The sequence below is a fragment of the Eleutherodactylus coqui genome, chromosome 13 (assembly GCF_035609145.1).
Source record: "Eleutherodactylus coqui strain aEleCoq1 chromosome 13, aEleCoq1.hap1, whole genome shotgun sequence".
NCBI classification, from domain to species: Eukaryota; Metazoa; Chordata; class Amphibia; order Anura; family Eleutherodactylidae; genus Eleutherodactylus; species Eleutherodactylus coqui.
Genome location: NC_089849.1, coordinates 124,209,517 through 124,229,118, shown reverse-complemented (window position 1 = coordinate 124,229,118; position 19,602 = coordinate 124,209,517). Strand labels below are relative to the sequence as shown.

The 19,602-nt window shown below is 51.2% G+C and overlaps 1 protein-coding gene across 1 annotated transcript in view; it reads right to left on the bottom strand.

The window, feature by feature from the left end:
* Window positions 1-19,283, bottom strand: part of LOC136588125 (oocyte zinc finger protein XlCOF7.1-like) — a 37,894-nt gene extending 18,611 nt beyond the window's left edge. Inside the window, exons 1-3 of the mRNA XM_066587112.1 lie at window positions 19,219-19,283; window positions 17,748-17,867; window positions 12,515-12,676 (exon numbers count right to left, since the gene is read on the bottom strand). Coding sequence (XP_066443209.1) covers window positions 12,515-12,676; window positions 17,748-17,825 — 240 coding nt within the window. The 5' untranslated portion in view covers window positions 17,826-17,867; window positions 19,219-19,283. The remainder of the gene's footprint in view (window positions 1-12,514; window positions 12,677-17,747; window positions 17,868-19,218) is intronic.
* Window positions 19,284-19,602: the final 319 nt, after the last annotated feature.

Sequence of the window (19,602 nt, the reverse complement as noted above, 5' to 3'; positions counted from 1 at the left end):
AGCAGAGCAGCCGGCAACAGCTCATTGCTGGGGAGCAGAGCAGCCGGCAACAGCTCATTGCTGGGGAGCAGAGCAGCCGGCAACAGCTCATTGCTGGGGAGCAGAGCAGCCGGCAACAGCTCATTGCTGGGGAGCAGAGCAGCCGGCAACAGCTCATTGCTGGGGAGCAGAGCAGCCGGCAACAGCTCATTGCTGGGGAGCAGAGCAGCCGGCAACAGCTCATTGCTGGGGAGCAGAGCAGCCGGCAACAGCTCATTGCTGGGGAGCAGAGCAGCCGGCAACAGCTCATTGCTGGGGAGCAGAGCAGCCGGCAACAGCTCATTGCTGGGGAGCAGAGCAGCCGGCAACAGCTCATTGCTGGGGAGCAGAGCAGCCGGCAACAGCTCATTGCTGGGGAGCAGAGCAGCCGGCAACAGCTCATTGCTGGGGAGCAGAGCAGCCGGCAACAGCTCATTGCTGGGGAGCAGAGCAGCCGGCAACAGCTCATTGCTGGGGAGCAGAGCAGCCGGCAACAGCTCATTGCTGGGGAGCAGAGCAGCCGGCAACAGCTCATTGCTGGGGAGCAGAGCAGCCGGCAACAGCTCATTGCTGGGGAGCAGAGCAGCCGGCAACAGCTCATTGCTGGGGAGCAGAGCAGCCGGCAACAGCTCATTGCTGGGGAGCAGAGCAGCCGGCAACAGCTCATTGCTGGGGAGCAGAGCAGCCGGCAACAGCTCATTGCTGGGGAGCAGAGCAGCCGGCAACAGCTCATTGCTGGGGAGCAGAGCAGCCGGCAACAGCTCATTGCTGGGGAGCAGAGCAGCCGGCAACAGCTCATTGCTGGGGAGCAGAGCAGCCGGCAACAGCTCATTGCTGGGGAGCAGAGCAGCCGGCAACAGCTCATTGCTGGGGAGCAGAGGAGCCGTCAACAGCTCATTGCTGGGGAGCAGAGCAGCCGGCAAGAGCTCATTGCTGGGGAGCAGCTGGGAGCAAAGCGGCCAGCAACAGCTCATTGCTGGGGAGCAGCAGGGAGCAGAGCGGCTGGCAACAGCTCATTGCTGGGAAGCAGCAGGGAGCAGAGCGGCCGGAAACAGCTCATTGCTGGGGAGCAGTAGGGAGCAGAGCAGCCGGCAACAGCTCATTGCTGGGGAGCAGTAGGGAGCAGAGCGGCCGGCAACAGCTCATTGCTGGGGAGAAGCAGGGAGCAGAGCGGCCGGCAACAGCTCATTGCTGGGGAGCAGCAGGGAGCAGAGCGGCCGACAACAGCTCATTGCTGGGGAGCAGCAGGGAGCAGAGCGGCCGGCAACAGCTCATTGCTGGGGAGCAGCAGGGAGCAGAGCGGCCGGCAACAGCTCATTGCTGGGGAGCAGCAGGGAGCAGAGCGGCCGGCAACAGCTCATTGCTGGGGAGCAGCAGGGAGCAGAGCGGCCGGCAACAGCTCATTGCTGGGGAGCAGCAGGGAGCAGAGCGGCCGGCAACAGCTCATTGCTGGGGAGCAGCAGGGAGCAGAGCGGCCGGCAACAGCTGACGGCTGGGAAGCAGCAGGGAGCAGAGCGGCCGACAACAGCTGATTGCTGGGGAGCAGCACGGAGCAGAGCGGCCGACAACAGCTGATTGCTGGGAAGCAGCAGGGAGCAGAGAGGCCGACAACAGCTGATTGCTGGGAAGCAGAGCAGCCGGCAACAGCTGATTGCTGGGGAGCAGCAGGGAGCAGAGGGGCCGGCAACAGCTGATTGCTGGGGAGCAGAGCAGCCGGCAACAGCTGATTGCTGGGGAGCAGAGCAGCCGGCAACAGCTCATTGCTGCGGAGCAGAGCAGCCGGCAACAGCTCATTGCTGCGGAGCAGAGCAGCCGGCAACAGCTCATTGCTGGGGAGCAGAGCAGCCGGCAACAGCTCATTGCTGCGGAGCAGAGCAGCCGGCAACAGCTCATTGCTGCGGAGCAGAGCAGCCGGCAACAGCTCATTGCTGGGGAGCAGAGCAGCCGGCAACAGCTCATTGCTGGGGAGCAGAGCAGCCGGCAACAGCTCATTGCTGGGGAGCAGAGCAGCCGGCAACAGCTCATTGCTGGGGAGCAGAGCAGCCGGCAACAGCTCATTGCTGGGGAGCAGAGCAGCCGGCAACAGCTCATTGCGGGGGAGCAGAGCAGCCGGCAACAGGTCATTGCTGGGGAGCAGAGCAGCCGGCAACAGCTCATTGCTGGGGAGCAGAGCAGCCGGCAACAGCTCATTGTTGGGGAGCAGAGCAGCCGGCAACAGCTCATTGCTGGGGAGCAGCAGGGAGCAGAGCGGCCGGCAACAGGTCATTGCTGGGGAGCACCAGGGAGCAGAGCGGCCGGCAACAGCTCATTGCTGGGGAGCACCAGGGAGCAGAGCGGCCGGCAACAGCTCATTGCTGGGGAGCAGCAGGGAGCAGAGCGGCCGGCAACAGCTCATTGCTGGGGAGCAGCAGGGAGCAGAGCGGCCGGCAACAGCTCATTGCTGGGGAGCAGCAGGGAGCAGAGCGGCCGGCAACAGCTCATTGCTGGGGAGCAGCAGGGAGCAGAGCGGCCGGCAACAGCTCATTGCTGGGGAGCAGCAGGGAGCAGAGCGGCCGACAACAGCTGATTGCTGGGGAGCAGCAGGGAGCAGAGCGGCCGACAACAGCTCATTGCTGGGGAGCAGCAGGGAGCAGAGCGGCCGGCAACAGCTCATTGCTGGGGAGCAGAGCAGCCGGCAACAGCTCATTGCTGGGGAGCAGAGCAGCCGGCAACAGCTCATTGCTGGGGAGCAGAGCAGCCGGCAACAGCTCATTGCTGGGGAGCAGAGCAGCCGGCAACAGCTCATTGCTGGGGAGCAGAGCAGCCGGCAACAGGTCATTGCTGGGGAGCAGAGCAGCCGGCAACAGGTCATTGCTGGGGAGCAGAGCAGCCGGCAACAGGTCATTGCTGGGGAGCAGAGCAGCCGGCAACAGGTCATTGCTGGGGAGCAGAGCAGCCGGCAACAGGTCATTGCTGGGGAGCAGAGCAGCCGGCAACAGCTCATTGTTGGGGAGCAGAGCAGCCAGCAACAGCTCATTGCTGGGGAGCAGCAGGGAGCAGAGCGGCCGGCAACAGCTCATTGCTGGGGAGCAGTAGGGAGCAGAGCGGCCGGCAACAGCTCATTGCTGGGGAGCACCAGGGAGCAGAGCGGCCGGCAACAGCTCATTGCTGGGGAGCACCAGGGAGCAGAGCGGCCGGCAACAGCTCATTGCTGGGGAGCACCAGGGAGCAGAGCGGCCGGCAACAGGTCATTGCTGGGGAGCAGAGCAGCCGGCAACAGCTCATTGCTGGGGAGCAGAGCAGCCGGCAACAGCTCATTGTTGGGGAGCAGAGCAGCCGGCAACAGCTCATTGCTGGGGAGCAGCAGGGAGCAGAGCGGCCGGCAACAGGTCATTGCTGGGGAGCACCAGGGAGCAGAGCGGCCGGCAACAGCTCATTGCTGGGGAGCACCAGGGAGCAGAGCGGCCGGCAACAGCTCATTGCTGGGGAGCAGCAGGGAGCAGAGCGGCCGGCAACAGCTCATTGCTGGGGAGCAGCAGGGAACAGAGCGGCCGGCAACAGCTCATTGCTGGGGAGCAGCAGGGAGCAGAGCGGCCGGCAACAGCTCATTGCTGGGGAGCAGCAGGGAGCAGAGCGGCCGGCAACAGCTCATTGCTGGGGAGCAGCAGGGAGCAGAGCGGCCGACAACAGCTGATTGCTGGGGAGCAGCAGGGAGCAGAGCGGCCGACAACAGCTCATTGCTGGGGAGCAGCAGGGAGCAGAGCGGCCGGCAACAGCTCATTGCTGGGGAGCAGAGCAGCCGGCAACAGCTCATTGCTGGGGAGCAGAGCAGCCGGCAACAGCTCATTGCTGGGGAGCAGAGCAGCCGGCAACAGCTCATTGCTGGGGAGCAGAGCAGCCGGCAACAGCTCATTGCTGGGGAGCAGAGCAGCCGGCAACAGGTCATTGCTGGGGAGCAGAGCAGCCGGCAACAGGTCATTGCTGGGGAGCAGAGCAGCCGGCAACAGGTCATTGCTGGGGAGCAGAGCAGCCGGCAACAGGTCATTGCTGGGGAGCAGAGCAGCCGGCAACAGGTCATTGCTGGGGAGCAGAGCAGCCGGCAACAGCTCATTGTTGGGGAGCAGAGCAGCCAGCAACAGCTCATTGCTGGGGAGCAGCAGGGAGCAGAGCGGCCGGCAACAGCTCATTGCTGGGGAGCAGTAGGGAGCAGAGCGGCCGGCAACAGCTCATTGCTGGGGAGCACCAGGGAGCAGAGCGGCCGGCAACAGCTCATTGCTGGGGAGCACCAGGGAGCAGAGCGGCCGGCAACAGCTCATTGCTGGGGAGCAGCAGGGAGCAGAGCGGCCGGCAACAGCTCATTGCTGGGGAGCAGCAGGGAGCAGAGCGGCCGGCAACAGCTCATTGCTGGGGAGCACCAGGGAGCAGAGCGGCCGGCAACAGCTCATTGCTGGGGAGCAGCAGGGAGCAGAGCGGCCGGCAACAGCTCATTGCTGGGGAGCAGCAGGGAGCAGAGCGGCCGGCAACAGCTCATTGCTGGGGAGCAGCAGGGAGCAGAGCGGCCGGCAACAGCTCATTGCTGGGGAGCAGCAGGGAGCAGAGCGGCCGGCAACAGCTCATTGCTGGGGAGCAGCAGGGAGCAGAGCGGCCGGCAACAGCTCATTGCTGGGGAGCAGCAGGGAGCAGAGCGGCCGGCAACAGCTCATTGCTGGGGAGCAGCAGGGAGCAGAGCGGCCGGCAACAGCTCATTGCTGGGGAGCAGCAGGGAGCAGAGCGGCCGGCAACAGCTCATTGCTGGGGAGCAGCAGGGAGCAGAGCGGCCGGCAACAGCTCATTGCTGGGGAGCAGCAGGGAGCAGAGCGGCCAGCAACAGCTGATTGCTGGGGAGCAGCAGGGAGCAGAGCGGCCGGCAACAGCTCATTGCTGGCGAGCAGCAGGGAGCAGAGCGGCCGGCAACAGCTCATTGCTGGGGAGCAGCAGGGAGCAGAGCGGTCGACAACAGCTGATTGTTGGGGTAAGGGGGAGCAGCAGGAAACAGAGCGTCTGACAAAAGCTGATTGCTGGCAGAAGGGGTAGCAGCAGGAAGCAGAGCAGCCAACAACAGCTGATTGCTTGGGGGGCGAGCAGGAGGCAGAGTGACCGACAACGGCTGATTGCTAGGGGGGAGCAGCATGGAGCTGTTGTACAGGCAGGCGGCTCTGCTATGGAGCCGACAATCTGATAAACATTGCGGGTCTGCTCCATAGAAGCGCACGGCGCTCGTACAAACAGCTGATTATTGAGAGGGAACTGCTGCTCCCCCTCATCGGCTGTAGGGGATCATGCCATCTCGGTCCATAGTTGCACCCCTGGGGCGTGATGAGGATTAAGGGACCCTGCGCACCCCAAAGCATCCCTGGGGAGAGCATGCCTTGAGCACAGGAGGGAGAGGGAAACAGCAAGAGGAAGCCAGGGAGAGAGGACAACACTTATCTGCTGGCTACATAGCAGAGGGGGTAGAGCTCCCTGTATGGTGCCTAGTTGTGCACAAATATATACACCATAGCTCACCATAATGAGATGTGCCATGCAGGACCCTGGAAAGTTGAGCGGCAACTAATGGAATTGTGAGGGGTTAATTCTAGATTTTCTCATACTTACAAATTAAATAGAGAGAAATAAGCTTTAATTTCACTGTCTGAAGTTATTATCTTTCTGTATTTCTTTCTGTTCTTGTTCTCACACGAATTCTTATCTATCATACGAGTTCTTATCTATATACTCCCTTTTTCTTCCCTTCTGGGAAAGTATCCTTGAATACTTTTTTACTTTTTATAAACTGATCATAATATGTTGATGTACTGTTCTGGGAAACCAGGTGTCTCTGAATGGAGTATTGTCAATTGTTTCTCCAGATGTCCAGCGACCCTGGGCATGCGCAGTGATTAAATCCTACGCAAGCAGCCTTTTTCTATATATCTTGTACTTCGCTTCAAATAAATTTCACTTCGCTTATGACAATCCCATGGTGCATGTGGCTGTCCATTTGCGTCGTCTGAGTACTCACATCTAAGACTAATTCGGAAGCAGACAGCATCAGCTGATGGGTCCCCTTGTGACCCCCCTAACAATACTTGGCGCTCCAACGAGGGACAGAAGTTAACTCCTTACCTGCAGCCGATACCTGACGACCCTGCCTGCCGACCAGCCGGACTAGAGGCCACGGGACCCCAGATCTACAAAACACCGGTGTAAAGTAAGCCCTTGACTTACCACTCTAGCTCTGGGTTCCCCGGACGTCAGTCACGTGTCGACAGACGGTTAGTTGCTGCATGTTTATAGGACACTTCTGCCTGTTATTTACGGTGTTCTTAGTAACCGTGCTAGACGGAAGAACCCTTGTGTGTATATTGCCATGCTGTCTGCTGTGTGCTGTAGAAAGTATTGCTTTTTGCCGGACTCATAATGTTAGCTGTAATTTGTAATAAGATTACTAAAAGCCGCCCAGCAAGGCAAGACGTGGTCCTTCCTCTATCCCCGTAAGTATAGTAGTAAGATATTTGTAATATATTGCGAATAAATATCCTGCCCGTTGCGGACGTGGCGGAAGGGACTGAAAAGTCCATAATATCCTGCCTGTTGCGGATGTGGCAGAAGGGACTGAAAAGTCCAAAATATCCTGCCCGTTGCGGACGTGGCGGAAGGGACTTAAAAGTCCAAAGTATTTCTGCAGTTGCGGACTCGCAGAAGAGAATATCCTGCCAATACTTGGCAGGAGGGCCCTAAACAAATATCCTGCCCGTTGCGGACGTGGCGGAAGGGACTGAAAAGTCCAAAAGTATCCTGCCAGTTGCGGACTCGGCAGTAGGGACATCTGTAGGAGATAAGTCCATAGTCAGAATGGGGTCTCAGGCTTTCCTGACACCCATTGAAATAATAAGATTGGGGGAAGGGAAGGACATCTGTAGGCAAGCCTATAAAATATATATAAACAGGTAGGACTTAAAAAGGCGTGAATCTTTAACCATGAGTTCTGGCAATAGTATGGGAAAAAGCATGAAAGATATCAAAGACGCCGGTTTAGAAAAAGGAACAGACAATATGGAAACAGCTAGAGAAATAGCAAATTCAGACAAAGCAAGTTAGCCGTGGGGAAAGAATGTAGCGAATTGTTGAGAAAAGCAGGTGTTTTAGAATTCTGGGAATCTTCAACTAGCAAGTTTGGGAAAGATTCAGATATAGTCAAAGGTTGAATAAAAGTATGCTAGACAGATGGATTGAGGCAAGTGTAGATACGGCAGTTATCAGAGAAAAGGCATCCTTTATAGTTTGTGTTCTTTTGGGACATAAAGCAAGTTCATGCAGAATCTGTGGATAATTATGTGACAAATAACCATTATAGTTTGTCTTGAATGTTATGTACTCTAATATTTGTTGTACGTCTTAGTCTTCTTGTAATGTCTAATTTCTAAATGTAACAAAGTTATACCCCATTCAGAAGCGCTTAGCATGTTGTTTTTGGGTTTTTTTTCTCTATGTGTTTAACTATTCCTTTGCCGTCCGGGTTTGATAGTCTGTGCAGAGAAATATACCTTTGTTGTTGCTAATGATTGGTGTTGTTTGAAGTCTGATTGTTCTGGCTGCTTTCCAAAAATCTGTTTCATAAGAGAGGTAAAATTCAAAGTCATAGAAGAAAGACAGACGTTGAATATATTACGTGACTTATATGGTTTTAAAAATAGAAAATATATATATAGATATATATATATATAGGAATAAATAGAGAATTAATGCTTGATTTGTGGAAAGCCACAGCTGCAAGTCGCCCCCCTTGTCTCCAAAGGGAAGGGGGGGGGTACAGTGAGGAGGAACAGAGTTTAGTGAGATTTGCAGAGAAGGAATGTGTGCTTCTCAAGGCCAAAGATTAGAGCGGAGAACCCTGGACAGTAGCCTTGTTTGCTTGAACAGAATTGAATGCATTTGTTTGCAAGATGAGGACAGTTGCATCATACGCGTTACGTCCTGTGTGAACTCTTACTAATATTTGAATGAGACTTGACCGCATGAACGGATGAGAGTTAATGACCCGTGTTCAGACTGTAATGAATGTAAAATGTGTGATGTAGGTGTTGTGTGCTGATGAGGTGTTAGTCAGCCACCCATCGCATGTAGGCGCTGTGTACTGATAATTTGGAAGCCTGCCAACAAGCCACAATTATACTGTCTCTGAGAGAATGTTCTGTAGAAGAAACGCGCAAACGGCCATACCTGTACTTACACCTGCTGCCAAACTCCGCACCTTTCTGGGCCTTGTTTCATACTGCCGCCCATGGATCCACTCTGTTTCCTCTCTTATGCAACTACTCATTTCTCACCATTTTACACTTTATCCTTTATTCTTTTCTGTACTGAATTTTCTGGCCATATGACGACAGTATTGACACAAAAGCACAGAGGACAACCACGGCCACTTGGATACTACTCCATGAGGCTGGATCCAGTGGCTCGAGGAGCTCCCTCATGTGTTTGTGCGGTGGCAGCAGTACAGGCAATGGTTGACAAATCTTCGGAGTTGGTATTGGACTACCCCCCCCCAGTGGTCCTCACCCCCCATGACACCCGGAGCATATACACGCAAGTGCAACCCAAGCACTTATTTCTGGCCTGTCAAATCCAGCCACAATGTGCTCTTGTCATTCTTTGCACTGTTGTTATTACCTTGAACCCGGTTACTCTTCCAATTAAGTACCCTAGTTCGAAGGGGGGGGGGGGGGAGGGAAGACATAGGTGATCTAGGTATTTTAAATTTTTAAAATTTTTTCTTTTCCTTCTTGCAACAAGGGTATGGTCTATTTGAAATAGAATACCAGCCTGATTGTCTAGCGGTAATCGGTGCAAGGGGTTTCAGAAGTGCCAATTCAGCTGGCAGAAACTGAACCGCTTGAGGTAATGTTTAAAGGGCCACGATGGCTCACGCGCTTCCTTGTGCTGGAAGGTCCTGAAAGCATATTGGGAACTGACGTGATGGGACCCTTGGGATGTTGTATCAAACTTCACCCGTCCGGTGAGGCTCGTATACACCCCGGGTCTGAAAGTCACCCGACCCTCTGTCGGATGGCAGCAGACCAAGCGACACCTCTCCCTGTCCTCACTCTTACGCACACAGAGGAACAAGCTCTTAGCCCCCTTGGTCCGTCAGTACCCCCTGGCACATGTCCAGGAAGATGCAATTGCAGACACTGTCTCTTCTTTATGTTAACTTAAAGCCCTTAAGGAATGTGTCTTCCCAGCCAATACCCCTTTTGTTCCCCGTTAAAGAGAAAGAGTTTAAAGGGCCAGCCAGACTGTCAGTATTTGTTTGCATTTATTTTCAGAGGAAAGCAGTACTGTTGGACAGTGCTGCCATAAGGGGCACAGAATAGCCCACAACCAGTTTACCAGATGCATGAAGCTGGTATTAGACGCCTGGCCAATTCCCAAGGGCACCACCCTCTTGTAATATGTTGATGATTTACTTTTTTTTATGTACTCCTGACCCAAATAGTTACCTCAATGCATCACTAAGCCTTTTTTGTTTCCTCCATCAAGAATAGAAAAGCTGTAAGTTTACTAATGGAAGCCATCATGTTGCCAGAACGGGTGGCCATAATAAAGGTTACTGAAGCCCCTGTTAATAAATGCATATTTTGAGTTGTTTTTTTTATAGATGGTACCAAGGTGATGGACGACTCCACACTGGATATGCAGTGGTCACACAACAAGATATCCTAAAAGCAGAATGCCTCCGCATGTCTCAGCACAAGAAGCGGAACTGGAGGCCCTCACTGAGACGTGTAGAGTGGCAGAAGGTAAGGCGACAACCATTTACACTGACTCCCGGTATGCATTTGGCATAGATCATGATTATGGCCCAATATGGAAGGCCAGACAGTTTGTTACCTTAGCAGGACAGCCAATTAAGAATGGTGCAGCGGTGCAGAGTCTCTTGGAAGCCCTACTCCTACCTGACAAAGTGGAGACCTCACATCAATTCCTACACCAGAGAAGCAAGAGGCAACGCCATCACAGACCACACAGCAAAAGCAGCGGCCCTGAAGCCGTGGAAGAAAAGAAGAAAAGAAGAATTTGATAAAAACTCTGACTTTGATAAAAACTTGGACTTTGATATGCTAAAGACTTTACAGTTACAAGCCAGCAAGGAAGAAAAAGACAAATGGACTAAATATGGGAGCAGCAGAAATAGGACGGTGTATGGCGAACAGTCAACAGAACTTGCCCACCACAGTCCCTGTGCCCCGTAATGGCCCAGCTGATGCACGGAAAGACGCACCTCTCAAAGTAAATAAGATGTCGACGCTTAAACGAGGACGGGTGGCTCCTGGGTTTTCTGTAGCTGCTGCATCCTCATTTGTCCAATTTTGCATGATCTTTGCCGTAAGCAACAGGGCAGAAGTAAATTTGCCACCTAACACTTGCCTAGACCACTCTACCCATTTCAGGGATTGCAAATTGACTACACTCAGCTCCCACTTGTTGGGAAGTAGAATATGTGCTTGTTGTTGTTGATTTCTTTTCAGGTCGGAGACCTACCCTGTTACCAAAGTAAATAAGCAGGTAATCACACAGGAGCTCATGAATGAGGTAATCTGCAGATATGTAGAGCACCTGTGTGACCAACTAACAATAACCCAGAATCTAGTCTTTTTCTCCCATTCCAGACCCAGACAACTTAAAGGGATCTCACTCCCTACAACCTGTAGACTGGGTGGTCGTAAAGAGGCGTGTCCGGAAATCCCTAGGGCCCAGATTCAAGGGGCCCTATCAAGTCCTGCTAACCACACCTACTTCGGTAAAGGTTGAAGGAATTGTTGTTTGTTCTGGGACTAATGGGACTTTTCATGCTCTGTTTCGCCCCCTATGAGAAGGAAAAATGAAGGACATTTTGTTTATTGTTGGACTTTTGGACTCTTCGCTTCATACTTTGCCCCCATATGAGAAAGTTAAGCTTGGACACAATGCCCAGAACCACTTTGTTAGACACCACCAAATACTGGTAGCTGGACTAAACACCTCACAGGTGAAGGACTGTTGGACTTGTACACACGCACCAGTAACTGCCACTAGTTTTCCTTTCCTGGCTGTTCCTGTTCCGTCAAAAGAACTGCTTGCATGGATAAATGGAAACTCGGAAACCAGGGATAGCTGGTGGAGTAACGCGTTTAATTCCTTGAACCCTGCCAATTGGTTCTCTGGGTTAGGAGGTTGGTTTATGGGGATTCTACCAAGTATATTACAAGTTGTGATGATTTTATTATGCATTTATATAGCGATTAAGGTTATAATCTCATGTATTTCTAAATGTACTGAAAAAGTTTTCTCTGCGCCGATATGAATTACGTGTTTATAGACTAGGAGTCGTACTTGTCTTGACTCCATGTCCAAAATGGGGGAATGTGAGGGGTTAATTCTAGATTTTCTCCTACTTACAAATTAAATAGAGAGAAATAAGCTTTAATTTCACTGTCTGAAGTTATCTTTCTGTATTTCTTTCTGTTCTTGTTCTCACACAAATTCTTATCTATCATACGAGTTCTTATCTATATACTCCCTTTTTCTTCCCTTCTGGGAAAGTATCCTTGAATACTTTTTTACTTTTTATAAACTGATCATAATATGTTGATGTACTGTTCTGGAAAACCAGGTGTCTCTGAATGGAGTATTGTCAATTGTTTCTCCAGATGTCCAGCGACCCTGGGCATGCGCAGTGATTAAATCCTACGCAAGCAGCCTTTTTCTATATATCTTGTACTTCGCTTCAAATAAATTTCACTTCGCTTATGACAATCCCATGGTGCACGTGGCTGTCCATTTGCGTCGTCTGAGTACTCACATCTAAGACTAATTCGGAAGCAGACAGTATCAGCTGATGGGTCCCCCTAACAGAATGATCATCACATTGTCACTCAGCTCTTCCAGGATCCTGAATGCCGACTGCAGAGTTATGTATACAACATGCATTATTATAACTAGTCAAACATGACATTCAGGCAAAGCTGGGTGACAAGTAATAAGATTACATTTTCACTCAGCTTTCCTGGATCCTGAATGGCAGGTTGACAAGTGGTATATACTCCATTCCGAGGCGGTACTACTGCTCTTTATCCCCCTGTATGGGGGAGTTCAAAATAATTATGTCCTATTTTCCTTTAAAATCTTGGTACGTCTTATAAAGCGAAAAATCCGGTACATTGTTACTGTCCGGCCAACAGAGCGGTGCGGGGGCTGCCTTATTGCGGTCGCCGACGGCTCCTGAGCGGCGGACCCCTGAGGATGGGTCATCAATGAAAGAAACAGCCCGGAAAACCCCTTTAAATAAATAATCAGCACAGAAGTTTCAATCTAAAATGCATGATAATCGGTGGATCTTCAGGTTCCAACCTTGTATCCTGCAGCAGCCCGCACCTCCTGGTGTACTGCCTTACCCATTCATCATCCACGTACTGCACCTCCCCTGGCTTCATTATGTCCCAGCGGCGCTCACCTCTCCGGTCAGCAGCTCAATCATCTGGTTGGTCAGCTCAAGGATCTCCCGCTTATTGAGTCCTTCATTCATCAGTGAGTGGGGGGAAAGCTTTGTGATGGGGATCTGGGCGCCGCTCCAGCCTTCATCCTCATCAGATATGGTTTTCACCAGTATGTACTCCTTTTCATGGAGAGAGACAGAGGGGAACATTGGAAACGCTTTGGCACAACGCGCACCAGAAAACTGTCTTCCATGCTTAGTACAACATTTATCATGTGCTTTAGACACTTTCTACCACTCGGCTGACAAAGGGGCGTGGTTAAAGAAAAGGAAGCAAGACCAAAATGCACCAAAAATTGTGCCAAAATTTGGGCGTGATTTTTGGTGTACACTAAGCCAGCTAATAGGTGGCAAAATGATAGCCTAGACTGCCTTAAAGTGCGCTAGGTTCATCATCCGGCACGAGCCACCGTGATAAACCGTACACATTTTAGACCGTTTAGTCCGCACTTTCTAACTATTAGTAATTCTCTCTCATCTCTCATCACATTTATTAATGCAAAGAAAGCAAGAGGCACAAGAATATCATGTACCGCCTCACACAGCACCAAGAATGACTACACTATACATTATTAGGGCTTATTTAGACGACCGTATATCGGCTCAGTTTTCATGTAGAGCCGATATACGGTGTTCTTGTCTGCAGGAAGGGGGGGGATGCCACTATTTGCAATGGGAGGGCGGGACGGATGTGGTGCTTAGCTCCGCCCCCATCTCGCCCCCTCCTATTGCAAATAGTGGAGATGGGTGGGGAAGGGGCGGGAGCTCAGTTCCTGCTCCTGGCTCTTCCATCCTCCTCCCCCTGCAGACAAGGACACCGTATATCGGCTCAGCGTGAAAACTGAGCCGATATACGGTCGTCTGAAATAGCCCTTAAACAGAGAACGTAGCTCTAAAAATGTGCAGAGAAAGACTGAAGAATACATAGGATTATTTGTCCCGATTACTAATTATTCATTAATTACGTTTGGCATTAGAGGTTACTTATAGGAGCAGGCAGTATGGCATCAATTCTCATAAGACAATAAAAATTATTAAAAAACGTTTTGAAAAATAGAGTAAAGTATCTTAAATAACTTTTTTTTTAACCCTTTCAGGACTGCAGGTCTTTCGGGCCTTTGTGCCCATAGTAAAATTAAACTTTTTGGAATGCCGCATTCCAAGGGCTCCTTGACACTGCAGAGCGCGATATCGGGCCGTGAATCCCACCCCCACAACACGCTCCCCACCATGTGACAGCCCCATATTGGGTTCGTATTTGTGCAAGATTTGTCGCTGTATGCAGCGTTTTAGGCATACGGCTGTGTGAGCCCCGCCTAAGGGGTTATAATTGTCTGTCTTCTTTAGTTAACTGTCTACTTCCTTCCATAACAATGTGCTCTGTCCTGAAGAGCAGAACTATACTTACCAAATAGTTCTCATTAGATGTATTTTATTCTGAAATCCACATAGAAGACGCGTCTTCTATGTGGACTTCAGAATAAAATACATCTAATGAGAACTATTTGGTAAGAAGAATTTTTCCCCCTGTGCTGCCTTTCTACCTCTATTGACTGTCTATTTGCATTGGATGCTTAGAGTCCGGCATCCAGCTAGGCTTGCACGGATCAGATATTCCCACAGCTATTTTTCGCTGATTTTTTTATGCTGCGGTTCCTACTTCCATTGCCTTGCTGAAGAGCAGAACTATCCAAATCCTGTCCTGAGGGTGTAATGCAGTCTGTTCCCACACTGATTATATAGAAGTTTGTCTGCAAGTAATCTACAAAACCTAAGACATTTTTAGAAATAGTTTGCATCCAATTTCAAACCATAATTTGCTTTTTGTACTGCAGAGCAGCCGTCCTTGATGTGTGCCCTGAAAAAAACTCTCTGGTTAAAACCATAAACTCAGACCACTGTTGTGTTTCAGGTTAAAATTCCTAAATATCTTTAGGTTTTTAACTTTTGAAGCTAGACTTGAAATGTGTTAATATCGAAACTAACTGGAAACATTGAGCTGTTCTAAAACTCGACAGGTAGTGTAATTTTTATAAATATGTACAAATAATGTATTTGGCAAACCCATAGACGTAACAGTGGTGCAACTTCCGCACTTTAACCCCTTAATGACACGGCCTATTTTGGCGTTGAGGACCAAGCGATTTTTTGGTATTTTTCCATCTCCATTTTTCAAAAGCCATAACTTTTTTATTTTTCCGTGGACGCGGCCGTATAAGGGCTTGTTTTTTGCGTGGCGATCTGTAGTTTTTATCGGTGCCATATCGGTGCCACTTTTGGGTACATAGACAATATCGTAAAATTTTTTAAATTTTTTTTTATGATAACAGGGAGAGAAAACGCATCAATTCTGCCATAGATTTCTTTTTCTTTTTTTTTACAGCGTTAATCATGCAGCATAAATGACACACTAAATTTTTTCTGCGGGTCGGTACGGTAACAACGATACCAAAATTGTTATATTTTTTTTTAGGTTTTTACACTTTTTTGCAATAAAACCCCCTTTTTTTTTGGAAATCTTTTTTTCCTCTATAGCTGCATTCAAAGTCCTGTACCTTTTTTATTTTTCTATGTACGGAGCTCTATGAGGGCTTATTTTTTACGAGACGAGCTGTAGTTTTTATTGGTACCATTTTGGGGAATGTATGGCTTTTTTAATCACTTTTATTGCATTTTTTGGGAGGCAAAATGCTAAAAATTAGCATTTTGCCTCTGTTTTTTAGCGTTGTTTTTTACGCTTTTTATCGTACAAAATAAAAAGTGTGTTCAACTTTTTGTACACGTCGTTACGGACGCGTCAATATCCAATATGTGGGGTTTTAATTTTTTTCCCCTTTTTTTATGCTAACATTAGAAAAAGCATAAAAAAAGGGTTTTTTTACATTTGTTTTTACATTTTTCTTTTTTTTACACTTTTCTTTTCTTTTTTTTATACTATTTGAGTCCCTCTGAGGGACTTACAGCACTGTGCCTATGATCGCTGTGATAAGGCATGGCAGAGCTACTGCTCTGCCATGCCTTATCGCTTATACAGCGAATATAGGCACAGGCAATACAGGACGCCAGTGTCTGGCGTCCTGTTGCCATGGCGACAGGGCGGGCTCTCGCGATGAAATCGCGAGTTCCGGCCGGAGACACAGAGGGAGCGCGATCCCTCTGTGAACTCTTTCCCTGCCGCGATCTACTTAGATCGCGGCAGGGAAGGGGTTAACAGTGGGCGGCGCATCTCCGATGCCCCCCCGCTGTTGCAGCGGGACGCCGGCTGTGACTGACAGCCGGCTCCCGCTGCGGGATAGCGCTGGATCTTATGTGATCCCGCGCTATCTCCAGGACGTACCGCAACGCCCTGTTGCGGGAAGTACCAGGCTGCCAGGACGTACCGGTACGTCCTGGAGCGGGAAGGGGTTAAAAAAGATGAGAACGTTTTTTTAACTGGAACAGTGCAGCATTGTACCAGCGTCACCAATGTGACGTCACTCTGAACTGCGCTACACGTCGCCAGCTCAGTCAATATCTTCTGTTCACCCCCAAAGTGCCACTGTTGTCCGATTTTCTGATCACTTTCCGGTTCACCGATGGGTTCCATTGTACCTCAGCCTCCTGCAGACTACGCTGTTTTATAATGGGTCTACAAATTCATTGTATGAGTGGTTATGGAAGAAGGGATCTTTAGTACCAACTCTTTGTCAGCGAGGGTGCTTTACCTTGAGAAAAGCTTGCGGTACAAGGATTCCGGAGGATCAGCGGATGAGGCGATAGGAAGATCTACATGACCACATAGTGTTGAGTGTAAGGTCTCTGCAATGTCCATCAATACAGCAGTAGCTGCTCACAATGGCTGGCGATGGCACGTAGCAGGCCGCCCAACAGTCTCTAGTACACCGCGTGACTCCATACGGCGGTGAGGACTGCTGTGTCTAACAACTAGGCAGCTTTCTTGGCTTCAATCCAAACTGCGCCGCAGACTAAGGGCTCATGTCCACGAGCAAAAGAAGAATTAAAATCCACAGCAGATTTTAACTCTTCTCCTGCCCGCGGATCCGCACCCCATAGGGATGCATTGACCACCCGCGGGGTAGATAAATACCCGCGGATGGTCAATAAAAGGGATTTTTTTAAAAATGGAGCATAAAAAAATCTGGACCATGCTCCATTTTCGTGCGGGTCTCCCGCGGGGTCGGCTCCCGCAGGCTTCTATTGAAGCCTATGGAAGCCGTCCGGATCCGCGGGAGACCTAAAATAGGAATTTAAAAGAATTTACTCACCTGGAGCGGGCTGGGAAGGTCTTCTCTTCCTCACGGCCGGATCTTTCTTGCTTCGGCTCGGCGGATGTGCCTGGCGCATGCGCGCGGCACGTCGGCGACGTGCCAGCGACGTGACGAGTTCATCTGCCGGCCAAAAAAGAAGATCCGGCCGTGAGGAAGAGAAGACTTTCCCCGCCCGCTCCGGATGAGTAAATTCTTTTAAATTCCTATTTTCAGCGCTCATGTCCGCGGGGCAGGAGGGACCCGCTACGGATTCTACATGGAGAATCCGTAGCGGGCCTGATTTTCCCCGTGGACATGAGGCCTAAAGCATTTACTAGCTCTCGCTCTGACGTCACTCCTCTCTGCGCAAGAAGATATCCTGGTTCAGGCCATCCAGTCACCCACTGAGCCACATGTCATCACCAGCCACCACAAAATAACAATGGCTGACATTTTAAAGGGACAGTGCACACAAAACACCCTAAAACAATAAAAGATAAAACAACAAGAAAAGGAAAACAACCCATTCGTGCAGATCCTTCTGCTTCCATTTTACATCCGGCAGGCACTGGGAGTATGCATACTGCATGGGGATGAACTTTTGTTTGCCCCTGTACAGTTAGTATTATTGGTGAGGGCAGATTGCGTTTACATAAAATGGATGCGCTGCCAACAAACAACTATTTTTACTATTGTACAAAAGATGTGATCAATGACAGGCGAGCCATCTGATCCCTGGGCAGTAATCAGGAGCCGTTTAGTTGGCCTTTACCTTGAGGGTCTCATTATAGAAGGGGTTTAAAAGCTTCGCTCTGTGTAATACGGGTCATAATATTAATAGCCTTATTTTGCTTTTATTATTTTGGGAATCATCGGCTGGACGGTCCGGCGCGGCCATAAGTAACAGAACTGAAGGATGTGATGTGTCCCCCACAATCCCTCACCTCTCCCGTCAGCAGGTAGATTATATCTAGTGTTAGGTCCAGTATCCTCCCGGCCATGTGCCTTCTGTTCTTCTCCATCCTCGGTGACGATGTCAGCAAGAGCTCCACTATTTCAGGGACCTAAAGGAGAAACTCACATTACACTTGGCAGAATACTCTGTCTGAAGTAGAAGTCTCTCATTGATTACGAATGGTAAAGGAATGCACTTATTGGGCCGACATACAGCAGACTACCATACAGAACATACTATAGGAGGCTTCCATCAGCCTTGGGTTGGATGGAACAGTTCCTACCAGATACTGTATAGTGATCGGCCATACATCACACACCGTCACACCATAGAAGCACCACCACCACAACCAGCCAAATGAGGCCTCCTGCACACGACAGATCCGGATTCCATATGTAGAGTCCCGCAGCGGAATCCGGCCCTGGGAGCAGCGGCATTCGCACGTACCTGCTGACTGTCATTTTCATCTGTACTGCGGATGGTCTGCAAAAATGGAGCATGCTGAATTCCCCCAGTGCACCATCAGGCGGTCGCGTGCGCCGTCCCCATGTGCACCATCAGGCGGTCGCGTGCGCCGCCCCCCCGTGCACCATCAGGCGGTCGCGTGCGCCGCCCGCCCCCCCGTGCACCATCAGGCGGTCGCGTGCGCTGCCCCCCTGTGCACCAGCAGGCGGTAGTGTCCGCCGTTCCCCATCAGGCGGTCGCCTGCGCCGCCCCCCGTGCACCATCAGGCAGTCACGTGCTCTGCCCCCCTGTACACCAGTAGGTGGTCGAGTGCACTGCCTCCCCATGCACCATCAGGCGGTTGCGTACGCCGCCGCCCCCCCCAGTGCACCATCAGGCGTTCGTGTGCACAGCACCCCCGTGCACCGTCAGGCGGTCGTGTGCACAGCACCCCCGTGCACCGTCAGGCGGTCGTGTGCACAGCACCCCCGTGCACCGTCAGGCGGTCGTGTGCACAGCACCCCCGTGCACCGTCAGGCGGTCGTGTGCACAGCACCCCCGTGCACCGTCAGGCGGTCGTGTGCACAGCACCCCGTACACCATCAGGTGGTCGCATGCACAGCTACACACTATGTCTTGATGGCACCCAGATCCGATGCTCAGAGCTGGACATGAAGGCCATGATTATTGGGTATGATCACACATCACCGAGGAAATGCACCCCAAAATCTGTGGATTTCACTGCTGAAATCTCCAGCATTTCCACAACAAATAACAGACAGATCTGACCATCCGCGGTGCGCCCGCCCGCCCGCCCGCCGCCGCCGCACGCTTTCCGTTGGATTTGGTAAACTCTGTTGGCTTGTGTTGTACTGTATGTTGTGTGTGTTCCCACATCTCCGCTGCGGGGGGCGCTGGCAATCCTGCAGAAAACAGCTGGGTTCCCTGGGGGGTGAAGTGTTATGTACACTGAGAGGAGACCCTGTATACAGCAGCTGCAGGTATATAACACCTACCTGTACTGGCAGGGGGCAGCCAGGGGCATGAGCCTCATCCTAGTGACCAGAGACCTGCGGTGATGTCACAGTCAGCTGATAAGGGGCTGGTCACGTGACTGTGACATCATCACAGGTCCTGCAGCCAGGAGGATGAGGAGCAGTGGGGCCTCCAGCGCTCGCACACATCCAGGAAGCCAAGAGGCCGGAGCCGTGGAGCCTCCAGAGGGCAGACATAGAAGTTGGCGGCAACGGCAATAACAATCTGTACTTCAATGACGCTTTACATACTCTAATATCCCTCCCCAATCCAGTGTCGGACCTCGGCCCACATTCAGATTTCCCTGTATAGCTCCCATGGCAGGCAAGGTCCCACACCCTTCTAACACTATGCAGGACAGAGCT